We start from the raw sequence: 18,128 nt of genomic DNA on the forward strand, positions 1-18,128 counted from the left end.
ATGCCCTTCTCCTCCATCATTATTTCTCTACTCTGTGCTGCACCAAATGGCCTGAAATAACTCTCTGAGGCTGAAGGTACACATCATGACTCTTCTTACCAGAAAACACACCTCTGAGGCAGCTTTTAAAATGTAAATCTCATAGGTGTAGTTTGCCTGCTCACTTTGGGGGGAAAGGGGGGCAAAGAATAAGGAAGTCACATTGAGAGCGGAAGAGTAAGGAGAACCATTTTAGCATTAGCATACACACACCATTTGAGGGGGAAGGGGAACACCATAACCCCAAACTACGTTTATGATAAACATTTTCATCCTGCACGTGGCCTCCCTTTGTTTGCCCTTGAGTTTCTGCCCTAGAGGGATTCACTTGTTGCATTTAGCTCCATTGATTTATATTATAGGCCTCATGCTTTTGCCTATCAGTTTTTCAAGAAGCGGGGATTATCAATAAAATGCATCTGTAAAGCACTGCATACGCCTAATGGTGCTACACAAATGATTATAATGATAATTACTTTAACCTCAAAGGAATTAAAAGAGGTTTACTAGATCTCTCATGATTATTTGGGAAAGGCCAAGCTAATCCCAGCTTTATGCTATTTCACTTCTAAGTCCAACTTCTGACTCCCAAATGGTTACCAGGATGTTCACAATTGCTGTTAATGACATATGTGCTGGTGTACATTTGCTCTAACTACAGATCAATTTGCATACTTTAGTTACCTTGAAAAGCAGAGCTTTTGGGGATTTCTGGAGACTTCCAAGAGGACAGACTGAGCCAGTCCGGATTTTACTTCCATTGTCCTCCTTTTTCTGGAGTCATATGGTAACCCTAGTGACTTGGAGCTGGGAACTGCTGATAATAGGCAAAGCAGTGAAGGCCTGCATTTGTACAGATCAGTTCTTCAGCTGCAGTCCTCGAGGCCCCCAAACATGTCTGGGTTTCAATACAACTAAACTGTGCAAATGAATACATTTCTTGGGAAATACATCTAAATTATATTCATTGAAGTTATGCTGAATATCAGACCTGTAAACCACTACTATTAATATCCAAATTAGCAATAGGTGAGCCTGTTCCCAGTGACAAATTTTGCTACATGCAGTTGATAGCACGAAGCATATTGCTACAACTGTTTTAGGGCAGTAACAAATGCTTCGACTTCTAAAGGATTTTTTTTTTTTAATTTAGAACTCAGTAATTTTCATATGCAAGCTTTTAGACTTCTTCATCTGGATTTTTGTAACTCAGTGTGCCTGCTTCTCGTAGAAGTGAAACAACCAGAGAATCACACAGATCCACTAATCACTTAATATAATGGGGGGGGGGGGGGGGGGGGGGGGGGGGGAAGGGCCTCAGACACGTTGTTAAGGCAGCCACTTAATATTATTTATTTGTTACATTTGTATCCCACATTTTCCCACCTATTTGCAGGCTCAATGTGGCTTACATAGTACCGTATCGGTGTTCGCCAATTCCAGTATGAACAAATGGCGCAACAACATATTTTTAGCGCCAAGGTAATCATTGGTCCCAATAAAAGGCCATTACAAGTGGCACAAAATTCTGCTGCATGCTTGCTAACACCAGAAAGTTTGAGCACATTATGCCAATTTTGAGGATACTTCACTGGCTGTAGGTTGATCAGTGTGTTAAATTTAAGCTCTTTTTGTTCCTATTAAACTGCAACAAGGGGTTTCTACTGCAAAGCCTGGTGTTAATTTGTCTGTGTACCAGTAAGTCCTGGTGACAGTGCCATCTTTCAAGTAATCTATTCCCCAATATGTCTGGTCACTTGCATTTTCTATTGTTACTGGCATTAAGGAATTCTTTGCCAGAGTGTGCAAGGCCTGAAGCAGATGTTCTGGTTTTTAAAAAGAAGTGTTTTTACAAGGCCTGCATTTTGATTAAAATTTTTAATCGTGATGAAAGGCAGGGCATAGCCAACAGTCCACTGGTAGTGGTGGTGGGGTACAGGGATGGAATGTGAGGGCCATATTTCCTCTTGGAGCCGGCTCAAAGGATAGTGGGGGTGGGGAAGAGGACAAAAGGCTTAACCTTCAGACCAGGTAAGGTCAGAGGCTGGGTATTTTGGTGCCCTTAATCACCGGCGCCTAGGGCCAGAACCTTACCTGGTCCAATGGTTAAGCCGGCCTTGTTTCCTCTCCTTCCCCCTCCCACATTAGATATACGTTTGCCAGTGGGGATGCCAAAGTCCTGCCAAAGAAATTTGTACCCGAGTCCACCCCTTCCTTCTCATACTGCCTCAGGAGTGAGGAAGTCAGAAGGGTGCCTGCAGCCACCGCTACCAGCATTCCCTGAGCATGCTCAGTTCTCTCTCCGAGTCCAACATCTCTCCCTTGTTCATTTCCCGCCCTCCATCCTTCTCCCTCAATTTGGCATCTCCCCCTATTTCCCCCTTCCCATGCACAGTCTAGCATCTCTCCCTCCTTTTTTGGCCCTACCCACCCACAATTATCTCTCAATTCCCTCCCTCCTGCCCCTACCCACCTGCACGTACGGTCCGGCATCTCTCTCAGACCACCGGTGGCTCTTTCTTAGGTTCCCTCCCCTACCAAGCTGGTTTATTTACCTTATCAGCAAATCTTCGGCCTGGAAGCATTAACTGCAGCTGTGCTGCAAGGAAGCTTGCACCGGGTCTTTCCCTCACCTGTCCCACCTCCCTTCTGATGTAACTTCCTGTTTTCAGAAAGGGGTGGGTCAGGTCAGAGGGGACTGGTACTGCAGCAGGGCTGAAGCCTTGCTGACAAGGTAAACTGGGTTGGAAAGGGAGGGGACCTGAGAGCGAAAGCTGCTGACAGGCCTGGAGGGAGAAATGCCAGCATAAGCACCCAGTATTAGAGGTTTGGGGAGGCACAGCAAACTCCCGTGGTCACTCCAGGTGCCTGCATCACTCTCCCTGCACCCCAGGTCCACCCTCTCTCTCTTTCCTCTGGCCGCCGGTAGTGGCACTATAGAAATGATAAGTAGTAGTAGTAACAGATGTTGGCCCCAGGGTAAGGAAAAGAGAGAGGAAGGACAGGGAGAAAGAGAAGAGATATTGGGCATGGAGCGTATATAAGGAAAGGGACAGGGCTACAAAAGAACAATGCTGGACAGAGAGGAAATACACAGGGCCAATGCTGATCACAAGGGAAAGGATATGGAAATACAGGACAGGTCAAGATAAGGACACAGAGGAGAGATACTGAAAATAGGGGAGGATAAGGTCACTAAGAGGGCAGATGCTGAACATGAAGGGATAGGGATACAGAGAGGAAATGCTGGACAGCAGGTAGGGACGCAGAGGGAAGATGAATGGTGGACATGGAGAAAGAAGAAAAGTCAAATGGACAGGGAAAAAAAACAGGAGACACACTGGGATCAAAGTGAATAAAATGCTCAGACAACAAAAGTAGAAAAAAAAGTATTTTATTCTGAACTTATCAATTGGAATGTCAGCTTTTGGAAATGTACATCTGTGGTACTTTGAATTTCAGTTTTTATTTCTCTATTATTGTGTGTAGTCTGACTTCCTAAGGTTTCCAGTTCAGTAATAGAGGTATGATGGCAAAAAAGCTGATGTGTTGTCCCTTGTTTCATATTTGTTGAGTGTCTGTCTGGGTTTTGAAGGTGATTAAGGCAGTGATTCCCAAACTGTTTACTATGTCAGAATCCCTAAAAGCTGTTGTGTGTTGAAGTGGTTGTCTTTATAGCAGACGTGTGTGATCGGGTTGAACTCATGAGACACTGCCAGATGAGGGATCTTTAAGTACAGTTCAATGGTTTCCATAGGGTTATATGTGGTTTAGTGTTTGAAATAATTGAGTTGAAAATATGTAACATGAAGGCTTTACTTGTTAATAAGAGTAGTCAGCAGCCCTTCCTTGGGCTTCAAGTTTGTTCACTGCTATTTCAAATTTATACATCAAATGCACTTTGAGAAAAAGCTATCATAGACCTTCAATTTCACTTATTGGGGTGGTACATGGCATTCTTCTGGCTGGACCACCCTTATACTCTCTGCACTCTGGTCCAGCACATTCCTTCTTTCCACTACTCCCATGTCCATCCGTTTCCTTCCCTCCATGCCTTCCAACGACGCTGTACAGCCAAGGAGCTCTGAGACAGTTGAAGCAACAGCTTCTTCATGAAGCTCAGGTTGCTCCTTGCAGCTCCCTGTTTCATGAGCCAACAAAATCAACAAGCTCTCTGAGGGTCGGGGGGGGGGGAAGATAAGTTTGTAAGAGAGAAAGAGAGGTGCAGATCAGTGGCGTAGCAAGGGGGGCTGCCACCCGGGGCGGGGCAGTTCGCCGTTGCACCCCCCCCCCGGGTGCAGCACTATGACACCCCCCCCTCCGACCAGCTCCCGCACCCTACCTTTAAAAAGAATATCGGGAGGCGCTGCGCCCTGCACATAAAGGAAATGTGGACCGTCGGGTCTTCCCTCACTGTCTGTCCCGCCCTCCGCTGACGCAACTTCCTATTTCCGCAAGGGCAGGACAGACAGCGAGGGAAGACCCGACGGTCCACATTTCCTTTATGTGCAGGGCGCAGCGCCTCCCGATATTCTTTTAAAGGTAGGGTGCGGGAGCTGGTCGGGGGGGGGGAGGTGTCGATTCGCCGAGGGGGGGAGCTGGCAGGGAGCATCCCCCCCTGAGCTGACACCCGGGGCGGACCGCCCCTCCCGACCCCCCTTGCTACGCCACTGGTGCAGATAGACTGCAGGGAAGTGGGAGAGGTGAAAAAGGAGGCCAACTGACAGAAGCCTCTACAGAATTATAGGCAGCACCTACCAACTTGTTTTAATCCACATGCCTAAGAGACCCATATATATATTTACTGAAGTCTGCACTGTTTAATTTTGTCACTTTATTCTTTGGCATTTGATATATTTCATTTAAATTTTAGATATTAAGCTTTGTATTATCTGCAACTATTTTGCTGATCTTTCTTTGTGCATGTTGTCAGACAACTAAAGACTCAGCACCCCCCCCCCCCTCACTTTAGCCTCCTCAGACAGCTGATCCACCGTCTGCTCATGGATGCCAAGACCAGGCGTAGCAGGGGGAGGTGCAGGAGGGAGGCAGAAGGTGTGCAGCACGCAGTTAATTATTAATCACGCTTAACATGCAGACCTAGTTGTTACTTAGGGAAGTTTTTAGGAGTCCTTTTACTAAGATGAGGCAAAACACTAGCCCATGCTTACCAGAGCTTAAAATGGATTACTACAAGACACGAAGAGACATTCTGTGGTAATTTTGTGATCTGCACGTGCAAACCTCATGCTAAAAGATTTTTTTTATTTGCTCAGAGAGGAGGCTTGTCTGGGGTGGAGAATGGGCATTTCTGCACTAATTAGCGCAGCTACATTACTATGCACTAATTAGCACGTGAGCCCTTATCATCCGAATCAACAAGAACGTACCTAAATCTGCACTATCCAAGAAACTTACGCATCCAGTTTTCCCCACATCAGCACACAACTGTGGAACGCACTACCAAAAGCCTTGAAAACTATGTACGACCACCTACACTTCAGGAAAACTCTAAAAACTCACCTGTTTAGAAAGGCATACCCTACCGATCCACAAGAACAAGATGGGGTTCACACTTTCCACAAGAAAACAACACCAACAAAAAGAAGTGGAAAAAGAAACAAACTTCAAGAGATCAGTCCAAACACCAGGATAAGATGCTCCAAATACAGCTTTATTTGGACCCTACACGGTCCGTGTTTCGGCTTTAAAAAGCCTTCATCAGGGGTATGCAAAATGCAGCAATGTCTAAATAACTTGTTAAATGGAACACAGGCATCTAAACGCAGCTGTGCTCTGTGGTAACCCCTGCAGCTCACATTTACTAGCCTGGAGAACTATGTTCAGTTTGTGTAGACTGCAAGGGACTTGGTTTGCAGAGAGATGAGTGCCACCAAAGCCAGGCCTCTTCACTGTAAGATGGAAATATCCCTGTCCTTTGAAATCAAGGGCCTCCCTTACCCACTCGTAACTGGGTAAGGGAGGTCCTTGATTTCAAAGGACAGGGATATTTCCATCCTGGTGTTTGGACTGATCTCTTGAAGTTGGTTTCTTATGCCCTACCGATCCAACATAAATGCCTGACCTCTGCAACACAACAACCCTAAAGTACGTAATGGAAATCACACCACTCTCACGTTGCACAATTCCTTTATGTGGTCTTACCACATGAACCTTATCCTACCATAACATCACTTTGTATTTGTTTACCCCGGAGTCTGCAAACACCTCTCTGGTACCATGTAATCCACATTGAGCCTACAAATAGGTGGGAAAATGTGGGATACAAATGTAACAAATAAATAATAAAATCATCTACAAAATAGGTGTAAGTACTCACAGGCTAATATTTTAACTGCACACTAATGGCAACAGTAGTGCACAGCCATTAATGGAAAAAAAAATTGGAAAATCAGCTGGTTTAGGGCCCTATTTACAAAGGTGTGCTAGAGGCGCGTTAATGCTTTCTAATGGTTAGCGCGCGCTGTGTAGGTGTCCTCAATATTCCTATGGGCGCCTACACAGATAGTGTACGCTAATTTTGTGCACGTACTAAAAATGCTAGCGCACCTTAGTAAACAGAGCCCTTACTGCTGCAGTAAAAATGGCTTTAGTGTGTGGGAAAAAAAACTTTATACCACAGCTTAGTAAAAGCGTCCCTTAATGTTGTCAGATGATTTTTGTCCCCCGTTACATTGTCTTGTTATTTTTAATGTATTATAATACTTTTATATGGATTACAGAAAACAGATGTTTTGATTTACAGGATATAAATATTTTAAATAAAATAAGCCCACCCCTAGCAGCACTGGCCTGAGAGTGTAAGAAACATAGAAAATGATGATAGCAGATAAAAACCATATGGTCTATCCAGTCTGCCCATCTCCTAATCTCTACCATCCCTTCTTCTCCCTTTGAAATCCTCTGTGCCACCCTTACCCAGATGAGGGAACACCAGCAAAGAACTTAGTGTTATGACAATGACAAACCTAGTTTACTTACCACTTTCATAGTGCTTTGGGGCTGATGCAGGAAGCTACCGTGGTAACATGGTTACTGAGCACTAGATGCACTAATCAATCGTTAGAGCCCTTCCCTTACCGATTCCCTTAGCGAATCGGTAAGGAACGGGCATGCATCAAGGAATAGGATGAGAGGTTAGCAAGCAATTTAAGATCTGCCCGATGCAAAAAAAAAAAAAAAAAGGTTTTGTGCTGAAGTGAAACCTTGCATTAGGCACCAGTACACAGCCCATATAAATAGATGGTGAAGAAGCAATTAGCTATCCCACCCCAATGCAGAGCTGATTTTAAGGTGAGCGCAATGTGAGAATTGTACCTCCAGGTCTAAGGTGGCAAAGAAGGACTGGCATACCCTCTGCATCGGAGCAGAAAGGCTAACAGCTCCCATAGGCCCCTCCCCTCAAAGAAGTGACAGGCTCTGATCCCCACACTCCTACCCCCAATTTGATCCAACTCTTTCCTAGAATGACCCCCTGAAAAATATCACTGGGCAGGGAAGAGTACCACTAGTTACCAGGGCTTTTTTTTTAAGTAGTAGTATCCAGTTATACCCCTCCCTCTCATCAGCTCCCCTTTCCCACTACTTAAACACTCCCTGGTGTCTAGTAGCACCTTACCACCAAATAAGAAAAAAATTCCCTTATTTATCAGACTGACTCCACTTTGTGCATCCCGGGTTGCACCAGCAGCTCAAGGCAGGAGTGGGTAGACACTAGCCAGCAGGGAAGGGGGGAGGGGTTTGGTGAATTAGACCTATTGGTTGGATTTCTGCAGCAAATATTTTTTCCTGCCACTTTTGGTTGTTTAAATGTCCTCTAGAGGCTGCCTGAATGATGAATCCACAGAGCTAAACACTCTTTCCCAAAGAGGTACCAGGGTTGCCTAGTTCCAGAAGGGGGATTTAAAGGGTCAGTCCTGGATTTCTGACAGCCCCATCCAGATGTGTGATTGGGCCCTGCAGCACTGATTTCAATAGATATACTAAGGGACTACAACTATCACAATGCTTTTGGAATTTAGGTTTGAAATCAGGATTGGCCAAAACATCTCCCTCCTTGAGCCGAGTAACTAGGACCTCTAACTCATGACTAAAATCTCCTTTCCTATTTAAGAGCAGTATGAATAAAGCCTACATAGCTGGTGGAGCACTGTTGAGTATTTTCCCTGTAGGTTTAAAGAAATACTGGCAGGTTAATACACATATTTTCAAAGCACTTAGCCTTCCAAAGTTCCATAGAAACCTATGGAACTTTGGAAGGCTAAGTGTTTTGAAAATATGCCTCATACTTAGCAACGCACTTCAGATTTCTAAAATCTAAGCTGCATTTAGCCATTGCAGACAAAAAAAAAAAATCATAGTACTGACGTGTCTCCAGACCCTTTTGTATTCCAAAGATTTATTGTACACCCTTTCCCATGGTGCAACAGTTAAAAAAAAAAAATCAAACAATCCATAAACCAAGAAGAAAACAAACCTCTAGCAAAGAAATGAAATCCGTTAAACAACTGCCTGTACAGAGGTCGCGTTCAAGGTGGAAATCCGTTCCCTCGCCTCTAAGGAGTGTCCCTGGGCGGGCGGCTCCGATTTCACGCAAATCCAGGTGAGGTGTCAGGTAACAGGTTCGGGAGCACAGTCACTAGCTCCCCTTCCCCCTCACACCTCTGCGGCACAGAAGACATGCCCCGGCTTCAAATCAAAGTGCTTGAGTTGTAAGACACTGCTGGATGAGGGCAGAAGAGCGATAAACACTAATACGCGTAGAAATCTGTCTCTATACGCGTATATTGAACACTAAAAACAAGAACATTACACACACATCTCTCTCAATATTTACTTAACGAAATACGCATATATTCATGTATACGTATGCGAAAGCATAAACGAATCCGTGCATATATTTTATAGATATTTATTGTATAGTAAAATACATCTTTCGAGAGGGAAAAATCAAAAGAAATACGAGTACGCCTAGCCAGCCGTATACCGTAACTGGACAAATAATTCGTTTTGTTAATGATAATGTGTGGGAGTAAGGAAGAAAGCTGTAATGCTTCACGCCGTCCTATGACCGAGAGGAGTGTACACCTCCCGCGGTTGTCTTCGCGTGTGATGGTGGTGGGGACTGGGAGGTAGCAGAAAATCTTTCTATTCTCAGCCCTCAAATTCTTTTGCAAACATTCATGCCTAAGGAAGGGTTGGAACAAACCTGAGCTGCTCTAACCGGTCCAACAGGTAAGGAAGCTTGTTGACACCGTTATATTTGCAGCACGCATGCTCACTCCCAAATTTCCTGGTGCCTTTTTCTATTCCACCTTATGAAACTTTCTGCTTTTTGTGTGTGTTAGCGGAGCCCTCTCGATCAAAGAAATAAGAGGCGCCGCTGAGCTCAGGAGGGGCGCGAGAGCTCCCCGATCTTATTATCCACTTCGACTTGTCAAGGTGATCAAACGGCGCCGCGATCACGGACAATAACAATTAAAAAAAAGAATTTTTTTTTTTTTCGAAAAGTGGAGAAAAGAAAAGAGGGAGGAAAGAACTGCAAAGGTAAGCAGAGCCAAGCTCTCCCTCCTGCAAATCATGCCCAGAGCCTTCCTAGTGAAGAGGAAAAACTCGCTGCCCGCCATCCGGACATGGGCTGAGCTCCCCGACGACGAAAGAGCGGATACGTACATCCCAGGTAAGAGCAGCAGACAGAGGACAAGGAAGCAGCTCCACTATAACTCGTGTGAACGAACGCCAAAATCCACTGAGTCTCCTCCCCCCGCCAAAAATTTGGGGGAGGGAAACATTTTTTTCTCCAACTCCCCAAACTGAGATTATTATTGTTATTATTTTAAGTTTCCCCCATCGCTTTTGAAGGTGCTGCTGCCCTTGCTAAAAGAACTGTTAATGCAGTCGTTTGCAGCTCCACTTACTAGAACGCTTTATTTGCACGGCTAAAAGCTAATTCGGGGCCTGGCGAAAAGAAAGCGCATAACTTACGCGAGCGACAAGTCTCCACTGCAACTCGAGAGTTTTGTCTGGGTCAGATCAGTTGCCTCGAAGTCCCGGAAAAACAAAAAAGGGAGCTTTGCTGGGGCGAGACGCAGTTTATAAAGTTAGAAAAAGAAATGTAATGTTTGGACTGTTTTTAAAAAGTGCATATAAAATGCACATATTTAATTTCAAATCCTGTGTTTTAACGTCATTAGACACCAACATTTCAAAATGATAGGGGTGGGATACGCAATAGGAAAACTATCCATTCCCTCCTGGACCCAGTAACGTTTTCTTAATATTGGGGATAGCCACAGAGTTGCCTGGCACCGTTATTAAGCAGGTTTTTTTTGGAGGGGGGTGGGCAGGAATCTTGTACGATGAGAAAACTGTAATTAAAACGTCTGTGTCTAGGATCTTTCTTTTTCGAGAAATTCAAAACCGATAATGTGTGGTTTAAGAGATTCCCTTCTTTACCCCCACCCCCACCAACCTAACGGGAACTCCCCCATCCGTGTGTATATACTCTGCAGTCAGTCAATCTGCACCTTACAGATAAACTGTTGATAGGAGAACTCTAACTGGTCCTCTCCTTTCGCTCTCGCCCACATCTCTTTCATACTGCCAACGCCCTGAGTTCAAACAGCAGCACAAACCCGACTCACCTGCTGCCGCTGTCTCCGCCTCCTCCTCTGAGCAGCTGCAATCGCACACATTTGCCAGATTGGGGGGGGGGGGGGTCTTTCACCTATATCATGCTACAAGATTACAGTATAGTTCTCTGACTCTCCTAGTGACCTTGCATATGTGCTTTCCCCCCACTCCCTGTTCTCCGATTCCTGTCCTAGTGAATGTAAAATATGCTTTCAAGTATGAGCCCGAAGAGAATTGCTGCAGCGGTGGCCCCGCAGGTGAAATACCGAGCCTGGAGAATAGCAACTGCGGTTGCGGGAGCAACGCCCCCTGCAGGGCGCAGCAGGAACTACACGATACCCCGACTGACGCTGCAGCAGAAAACGGGCAGGGGAGCGAGGCAGAGGGACAAGTTCCAGCTCCGGGAGTCAAGCGCACACCTGTCAGATCGAAGATTAAGGTACAGTATTCAACCGGCCCAAATGAAACACCCGGTTTGAACTCATTTGCTGTGACAGTGTAAAAACAATGACGGTAATTTCTAGCAACCCATGCAAATCTTTTGGTCCACTTACCGTCAACTAATAAAGATTGGACTTACTTACATCTTTTTGAAAGAGTGTGGAAACAGAGATTAATACTTCTCAAAAGCTGTTTAAGAGACTGGTAAGGAGAAAACAAAAGATCTACATGATTTTAGAGAGGAACCTGTACTCTGCTCACTTTCCCCAGTTAGGCATGAGAGAGACAATGTGGGCAGTTCTGCAACTTAACCATTGCCACATGCTGAACGCCAGTTCGATAATGACATTTGCATGCCATGATGCGCTTATAGAATGCCAGCATAAAATTGCATTGGTGCACCCAAATTTAGGCACAGCCATTTTCACCAGGTCTGTGACAGGTACTGTAAATGGGCATGCCTAAGCGTGCCATGCAATAGTATCCTACCTTGTGTGCTGTACCTCCCATGTGTACACACCCATACAGCTATGTGCTATAGCACATATACACTAGCTTACAAAATAGCATATAGTGCACACATGCATGTAGGTGGTGCTTTTCTGTGCACGCAAGGCATATAGACCCGCACATGCCCAGTTATAGAACTGCCTTTCAGAAGTGCACATAAAGGCCACGTGGCCTGTCTAGTCTGTCCTTTCATACCAAAGTGGAACGAGTGTTTTAGGCACCATAGATAAAACTTCAGCTTTGTGCGGCACCGCCTCCCCCCCCCCAACTTTTAGGTCTCTACGTCTATGTTCCTTCCCCAGTCAGTTTTGATAATTAAACTTGACATCACCCTTCCTAAAATGATTCTGTAAAATGCGTAACAGTGCAAAAGTGAAAGTGCCCACTGACAAGCCTTGTCTGCCTACTGGGTAAGCTGACCGTAATAGCAATCTCCCTATGGCATGCACTGTCGTGGCAGTTTTACACAGTTTAGATAACTTTTGAAGACACAATTGTTTCTGACTGTGTTTTTTTTTTTTTTGAATAGATGGATTTGATTTCCATGACTGTTGAGTGATGATGTAATGCTTTTGCTGTATATTTATTATTATAGTATATATTTTGATTTGTTTTATTTTGAATGTTTTTTGGAAATGACCTAGTTATAGGTGGTATACAAATCAAGCTCTGTGGCAACTGTTCTGTAAATTAGTGCCTTAGTTAGGCATCCTAAAGTGGTGAACATAGCTTAAATTCTATAATGGCTGCCACTTCAGTCATATTGGCGCTGTTGGTGCACGAACACCTGAGAGATTCAACCGCAGATTCTGGCATTATTTTGCTTCCTTTCAACACTACTTCTTTGGTTAATTTATCATGGACTCCCGCTGAAGGCATAGGCTGAAACGCGGATTGTGTAGAGTCCATTTTAAGGTGCTGCCCGCTGGTCTCCTTTTATGTGCTGTTTTCAAGCAAACCCAGGTGTAACTATGAGTAAAGGACTTCTTTACTTTTATTCTGACTCAGCGCATTGATCATTCCCACCCTTTTGTCCTTTCATTAAAGCTGAGTTGTCGAACCTTGGACCTCAAGGGCCACAATCCAGTCTCTTTGTCAGGATTTCCCCAATGAATATGCATGAGTTCTGTTTGCATGTATTGCCTCCATTGTATACAAATAGAGCTCATGTATATTCATTAGGGAAATCCTGAAAACCTAAGCTGCTGAGGGCCAATGTTGAACACCCCTGGTTTAAAGTCATGCCTAAACCATTATAGAATACCAGCACAAAGCCTCAGTGGTGTACCCATATGTACCACATGCATTCACGCCTGTGCTCAAGCAGTTTCTGCATTGTGCAGCCAGTAACATGCATGTACACCCCACGGTGACCAAGTGCTTTGGCTCATAGTAGCTCTCTGCATTGGCTGCTGTTCTGGTAGTGCAAAAAGCATAAGCGTTATAGGGAAATAGAGTGGAGGAGTAGCCTAGTGGTTAGTGCAGTGGACTTTGATCCTGGGGAACTGAGTTTGATTCCCACTGCAGCTCCTTGTGACTCTGGGCAAGTCTACTACTACTACTTAACATTTCTAAAGTGCTACTAGGGTTACGCAGCGCTGTACAATTTAACATAGAGGGACAGTCCCTGCTCAAGGCTTAACCCTCCATTGCCCCTGGTACAAATAGTACCTGAATATAATATGTAAACCGCTTTGAATGTAGTTGCAAAAAAAACACAGAAATGCGGTGTATCAAGTCCCATTGCCCTTTCCCTATATTCTGTTTTTCCACAAGTGAGAAAGCATTAGAGAAAAAGAGTGGAAAATAAATCTGTACACGTGGTGTTAGTCCTGTTCTTATCACACCTTTAACTAGGAAGGACTTTGTTCCTTGTATTTTTATACTAGGCTGGGTGTACCTTCCTTCTGTTTGCCAACTTCCTTCAGGTCAGAGGAACAGCAGCAGAAGTGAGAGCTCTTTTGTTAGAAGTGACTGACATGTAATGTTAAAATACTTGTCCTTGCATACATGACAGATACACTAGTTGAAGTAGTTATTTCTAAGGTACTGTATACAGGAAGAAGAGGCAATTTAATTTCACTAGAAAGAGTACAATTATGAAAAAATGTTTCAGGAGCTGAGGCTGTGACTGTGGTTCTCTTATTGCAATGAGCACATCAACAGCTTGACCCACCTAAAGACTGATTGCCAAGTGCATTTACATAACCATCACTTTGTAACTGTTTAAAAAAATGTAGCAAATGGGTTATTTTAGTGAATCTATTCTCCCAATCTCTTTTATGTCATTTAATAATTTAAAATTTGCCTTTTCATTCTTTGGAGTGTGAAGAGTGGAGTTCAGCTGATAAAGCAGTTTCCCAAGAGCAAAGGATGTCGTATTTTAGCATCCTTCAAATACAGTTTATCTTCAAGTCTTTGGGTGTAAGCGCAATTTATATATTTCACAAAAATGAAAAAATAGACTTTGATATGTTCATAACTTTGGATTTGGCTCTTTTGCACTTAAGCAGTGACAGAGCAGGTCACCTTTTCTGTGACCCGTGTCAGGGATGGTATTACTCGATGCAGTCATACACACAAAATTTGAGCTCCTGGTAGCAGATTCTTTCACAGGAGCTACTCTCAATCACAGTAATTTTGTACCAGTGGTGATGGATGGGTCTGAAAAATTACACAGTAACAGATGACAGGTGAAGGCCAGCATGGTCCATCTTCTCTCCCCATCAAAGTGGCTGGAGCTGTGCCTGCCACTCTGTGCAGGACATGCAGGTTACATCCTCTGTGCCTTTGTTTAGGATTGTACCAGACGCTACATGCAGGTTACACCCCTCTGTCATTTGTTTTTCTTTGATCCCACCCTCTTGCTACATTGAGAATCTATGTGTTTATCCCACACCTTTTTTGAATTCTGTCACTGTTTTTGTCCGAACCACCTCTGCTGGGAGGGCATTCCAGGCATCCACCTCCCTTTCTGTGAAAATATATTTTCTAATGTTGCTTTAAGCTTCTCTCTGTGTAGTTTCATTGCATGACTTCTATTGTATAGTTAGACTCTTACCACCCTAATTCTATAAACTTGCATGCACATTGTATGCAACTTAATTAGTAAATTACAATCACAGTTACCGGATGCGAGTCAGCACCCAAGAAAAAGATTCAGGTATCATTGTAGACAATACGCTAAAATCTTCTGCCCGGTATGTGGCGGTGGCCAAAAAAAGCAAACAGAATGCTAGGAGTTATTAGGAAAGGGATGCAAAATAAGACCAAGAATATTATGTAATGCTCCATGGTGTGACCTCACCTTGAGTATTGCGTTCAGTTCTGGTCGCTGTATCTCAAAAAATATATAACGGAATTAGAAAAGGTTCAAAGAAGAGCGACCAAAATGATAAAAGGGGATGGAACTCCTCTCCTTTGAGGAAAGGCTAAAGAGGTTAGGGCTCTTCAGCTTGGAAAAGAGATGGTGCAGGGGAGATATAATTGAGGTGTACAAAATACTGAGTGGAGTAGAATGGGTAAAAGTGAATTTATTTATGTATTTATTTATTTTGCTTCATTCTTTCAAAACATGCAAAAACCAAGAGACACAATGAAGTTACATGGTTCTACTTTTAAAACAATTAGGGGGAAATATTTTTTCACTCAACCAATAGTTAAGCTTTGGGTGGATCTGGGTTTTAAAAAATGTTTAGACAAGTTCCTGGAGGAAAAATCAATAGTCAGCTACTGAGACAGATGTGGGGAAGCCACTGCTTGTCCCTGGGATCAATAGCCTGAATCTTGCTACTATTTGGGATTCTGTCAAGTACTTGTGATCTGAATTGTCCACTGCTGGAAGCAGGATACTGGGCTAGATGGACCATTGGTCTGACCCAGTATGATGTGTATTTTCAAAGCATTTAGACTTACAAAGTTACAAAACTTTGTAAGCCTAAGTGCTTTGAAAATGAGCTTCTATGGCAACTTATCTTGTTATGTTCTACCAATCAATAATTAGCAATAATTGGGGTTACTTAATGCTATTTGGAACTAATTTGCAGTTACACGTGTAATTGCACTTAGTTGGTATTGTATAGTGCATAACTGCAAGAAGGGCATGCATGTGGGAGCAGTGTGAGTGGATTGGGGGTGTGCCAACCCCTAGATTCTATATATGGCACTCAGAATTGTGCAGGTGCCCAATTTGCATGCACAGTTTAATCAAGTAACACGCCAATAGTTGGGTACTATGAATTATTGGCGTTAATTGGCAGCAGTTTAGATTTACATGTGATCTTGCTAAGTGCTATTCTATATGGTCCCTACTCTCCTTTATGGAATACTAGCGAAGCAGCACAAATACATATACATAATTTAGGGGTGACCACTGAATACCAGCTGTAGAGCTCGCGCCTAGATTACTAACGCACACATGTAAATGATGGTATTCTACAATTTACACACATCACTGTTTGCTCTGCCCATCTCCAATCATCGCATTTAAGTGCCACCTTATATTCCTATGGGCGTCTCTAGCACTTAGCATGTGCTAAAAACACTAGCACACCTTAGTAGATCTAAAATGTTGAAAGTTGCAGATTTTCTTGTTATGGATCCCTAGGGAGTCTGAAAAAGTTCCATGTTTAAACATGCAATTTTTAAATTTTTTTTCATATAAAAGGATGGGGTTTGTACTGTTGCATTACAAATTGTTTGCTCTAATAGAATTCATTAAAACCTTTATTTTTCTTTGGTCATTTACACATGTTCCTGGTACCTAAATATTGAGCACTCGTTGTAGAATTATCTTTGTAAAATAGCCCCCAGATAGGTGCCTACTTGCACTTTCTACCTTCAGGGTCACCAAGGAGGGGAGGGGGGGTGGGTGGGGCAAAATTCCCCAGGCCTGGCTGCCAGGGGGAGGGGGCTAGCTCCGGCAAGCTTCTTCTTGTTTCCGGGTCTGTCTCGCTTCTGCTGCTCCTACGTGCTACGACCCAGATGATTGCATTAACGTGATTACCCGGGTAACCCGGCTTATCGTGTTAAATACAATCATTTACGTCCCGGCTCACAGGAGGAGATTACATAAGATGTTTTTCAACCAACCTCCTTGCGACACACCAAGGAAGGTAAGTGGATGGGGGCCCAAATATGGGGAGCGGTCCGTGTGTATGTGTGTAGCACGGTAGCAGTCTGGGGGGGGGGGGGGGAGAGGGCGGCCCTGCCTACCTTTGCAGCCTTTTATAAAAATGACCTCTTAAAGCTATTTTACCGAGAACAGAAAAATATTTTTTGTAGGCTGGGTGGAGGTTATTAGGCTTTCAGTGTTTAAGCCAGGATTCCATACTAGAATGGTTAAACACATACAAAATGAGAGTAAATACGGTGCCTTGAAAAATAGGTTTGCATGCTGTAACATATTAGTTTTCCACAGAGGCTCTGCAGACACTGAGCTGTCTTCTGTACCTTTGCAGTTCACCGCGGCTACCTGTGGCGAGACGGTGTACAACTGTGACATGTGTGCTAAAGTCTTTCGTCTTCAGCGCATGCTCAATCGCCACCTCAAATGCCACAACCAGGTCAAAAGGCATTTGTGCAACTTTTGCGGGAAAGGATTTAATGATACGTTTGATCTGAAGAGACACGTCAGGACTCACACAGGTATGAACATGGCTGATCATTCTAGTTGGATGCACCATAGCCAAAATATTAGGTTTGCTATAGTGTATTAAGAAACTATCACTTGCCGCCTCCACTTTTTTAAAATGCCTGATTTAATCCATTGTGTTTACAGTTGTCCCGTTGTTTTATTCAAAATTCTCTTCCTCAATCTCTGGCTAGCACTGGAGAGACTGCTGCTGTGTTGGTCAGGTGACGATTGCATATTCGGATGAGTGTGACTTCTGTAATTTTTACTATTATCTGCTGCTGTCTGGAGGAGAGGGGTAGTGTGAATGCAGCAGAACCCAAGCACTGAGTTTTCTCAAAAATCAATTAGGGTTTCTTTTACCAAGCTGCAGTAAAAGTGGCCCTGCGGTAGTGTTGGTGTGTGGCTTTGCCACATGCTGAGGCCCCTTTTACTGCAGTGGGTGCGGGGATAGTGCTGGGCAGACTTATACAGTCTGTGCCAGAGCTGGTGGTTGGGAGGTGGGGCTGGTGGTTGGGAGGCGGGGATAGTGCGGGGCAGACTTATACGGTCTGTGCCCTGAAGAGCACAGGTACAAATCAAAGTAGGGTGTACACAAAAGTAGCACACATGAGTTGTCTTGTTGGGCAGACTGGATGGACTGTGCAGGGCTTTTTCTGCCGTCATCTACTATGTTACTATGTTTACCAAGCTGCAGTAAAAGTGGCCCTGCGGTAGTTTTGGTGTGTGGCTTTGTCACATGCTGAGGCCCCTTTTACTGCAGTGGGTAAAAAGCCAGAAAAAGGAAATGACTGTGTGGTAAGTAAACGCTTTCGGCATGGCCATTTCCAGGAGGACGCCCTTACTGCCACCC

The 18,128-nt window shown here is 44.1% G+C and overlaps 1 protein-coding gene across 4 annotated transcripts in view; it reads left to right on the forward strand.

Moving 5' to 3' along the window:
* Positions 1-18,128, forward strand: part of OVOL2 (ovo like zinc finger 2) — a 65,951-nt gene that overhangs the window by 19,969 nt on the left and 27,854 nt on the right. Inside the window, exons 1-3 of one of the 4 annotated variants that reach the window (XM_030196248.1) lie at positions 8,757-9,739; positions 10,887-11,131; positions 17,103-17,289. In XM_030196248.1, coding sequence (XP_030052108.1) covers positions 9,640-9,739; positions 10,887-11,131; positions 17,103-17,289 — 532 coding nt within the window. In that variant the 5' untranslated portion in view covers positions 8,757-9,639. Of the gene's footprint in view, positions 1-8,756; positions 9,740-10,886; positions 11,132-17,102; positions 17,290-18,128 lie in introns of those variants that run through there. The other 3 variants (XM_030196252.1, XM_030196249.1, XM_030196250.1) reach the window with 3 other exon arrangements.

This window comes from Microcaecilia unicolor, chromosome 3 (assembly GCF_901765095.1).
Source record: "Microcaecilia unicolor chromosome 3, aMicUni1.1, whole genome shotgun sequence".
Classification (NCBI taxonomy): Eukaryota; Metazoa; Chordata; class Amphibia; order Gymnophiona; family Siphonopidae; genus Microcaecilia; species Microcaecilia unicolor.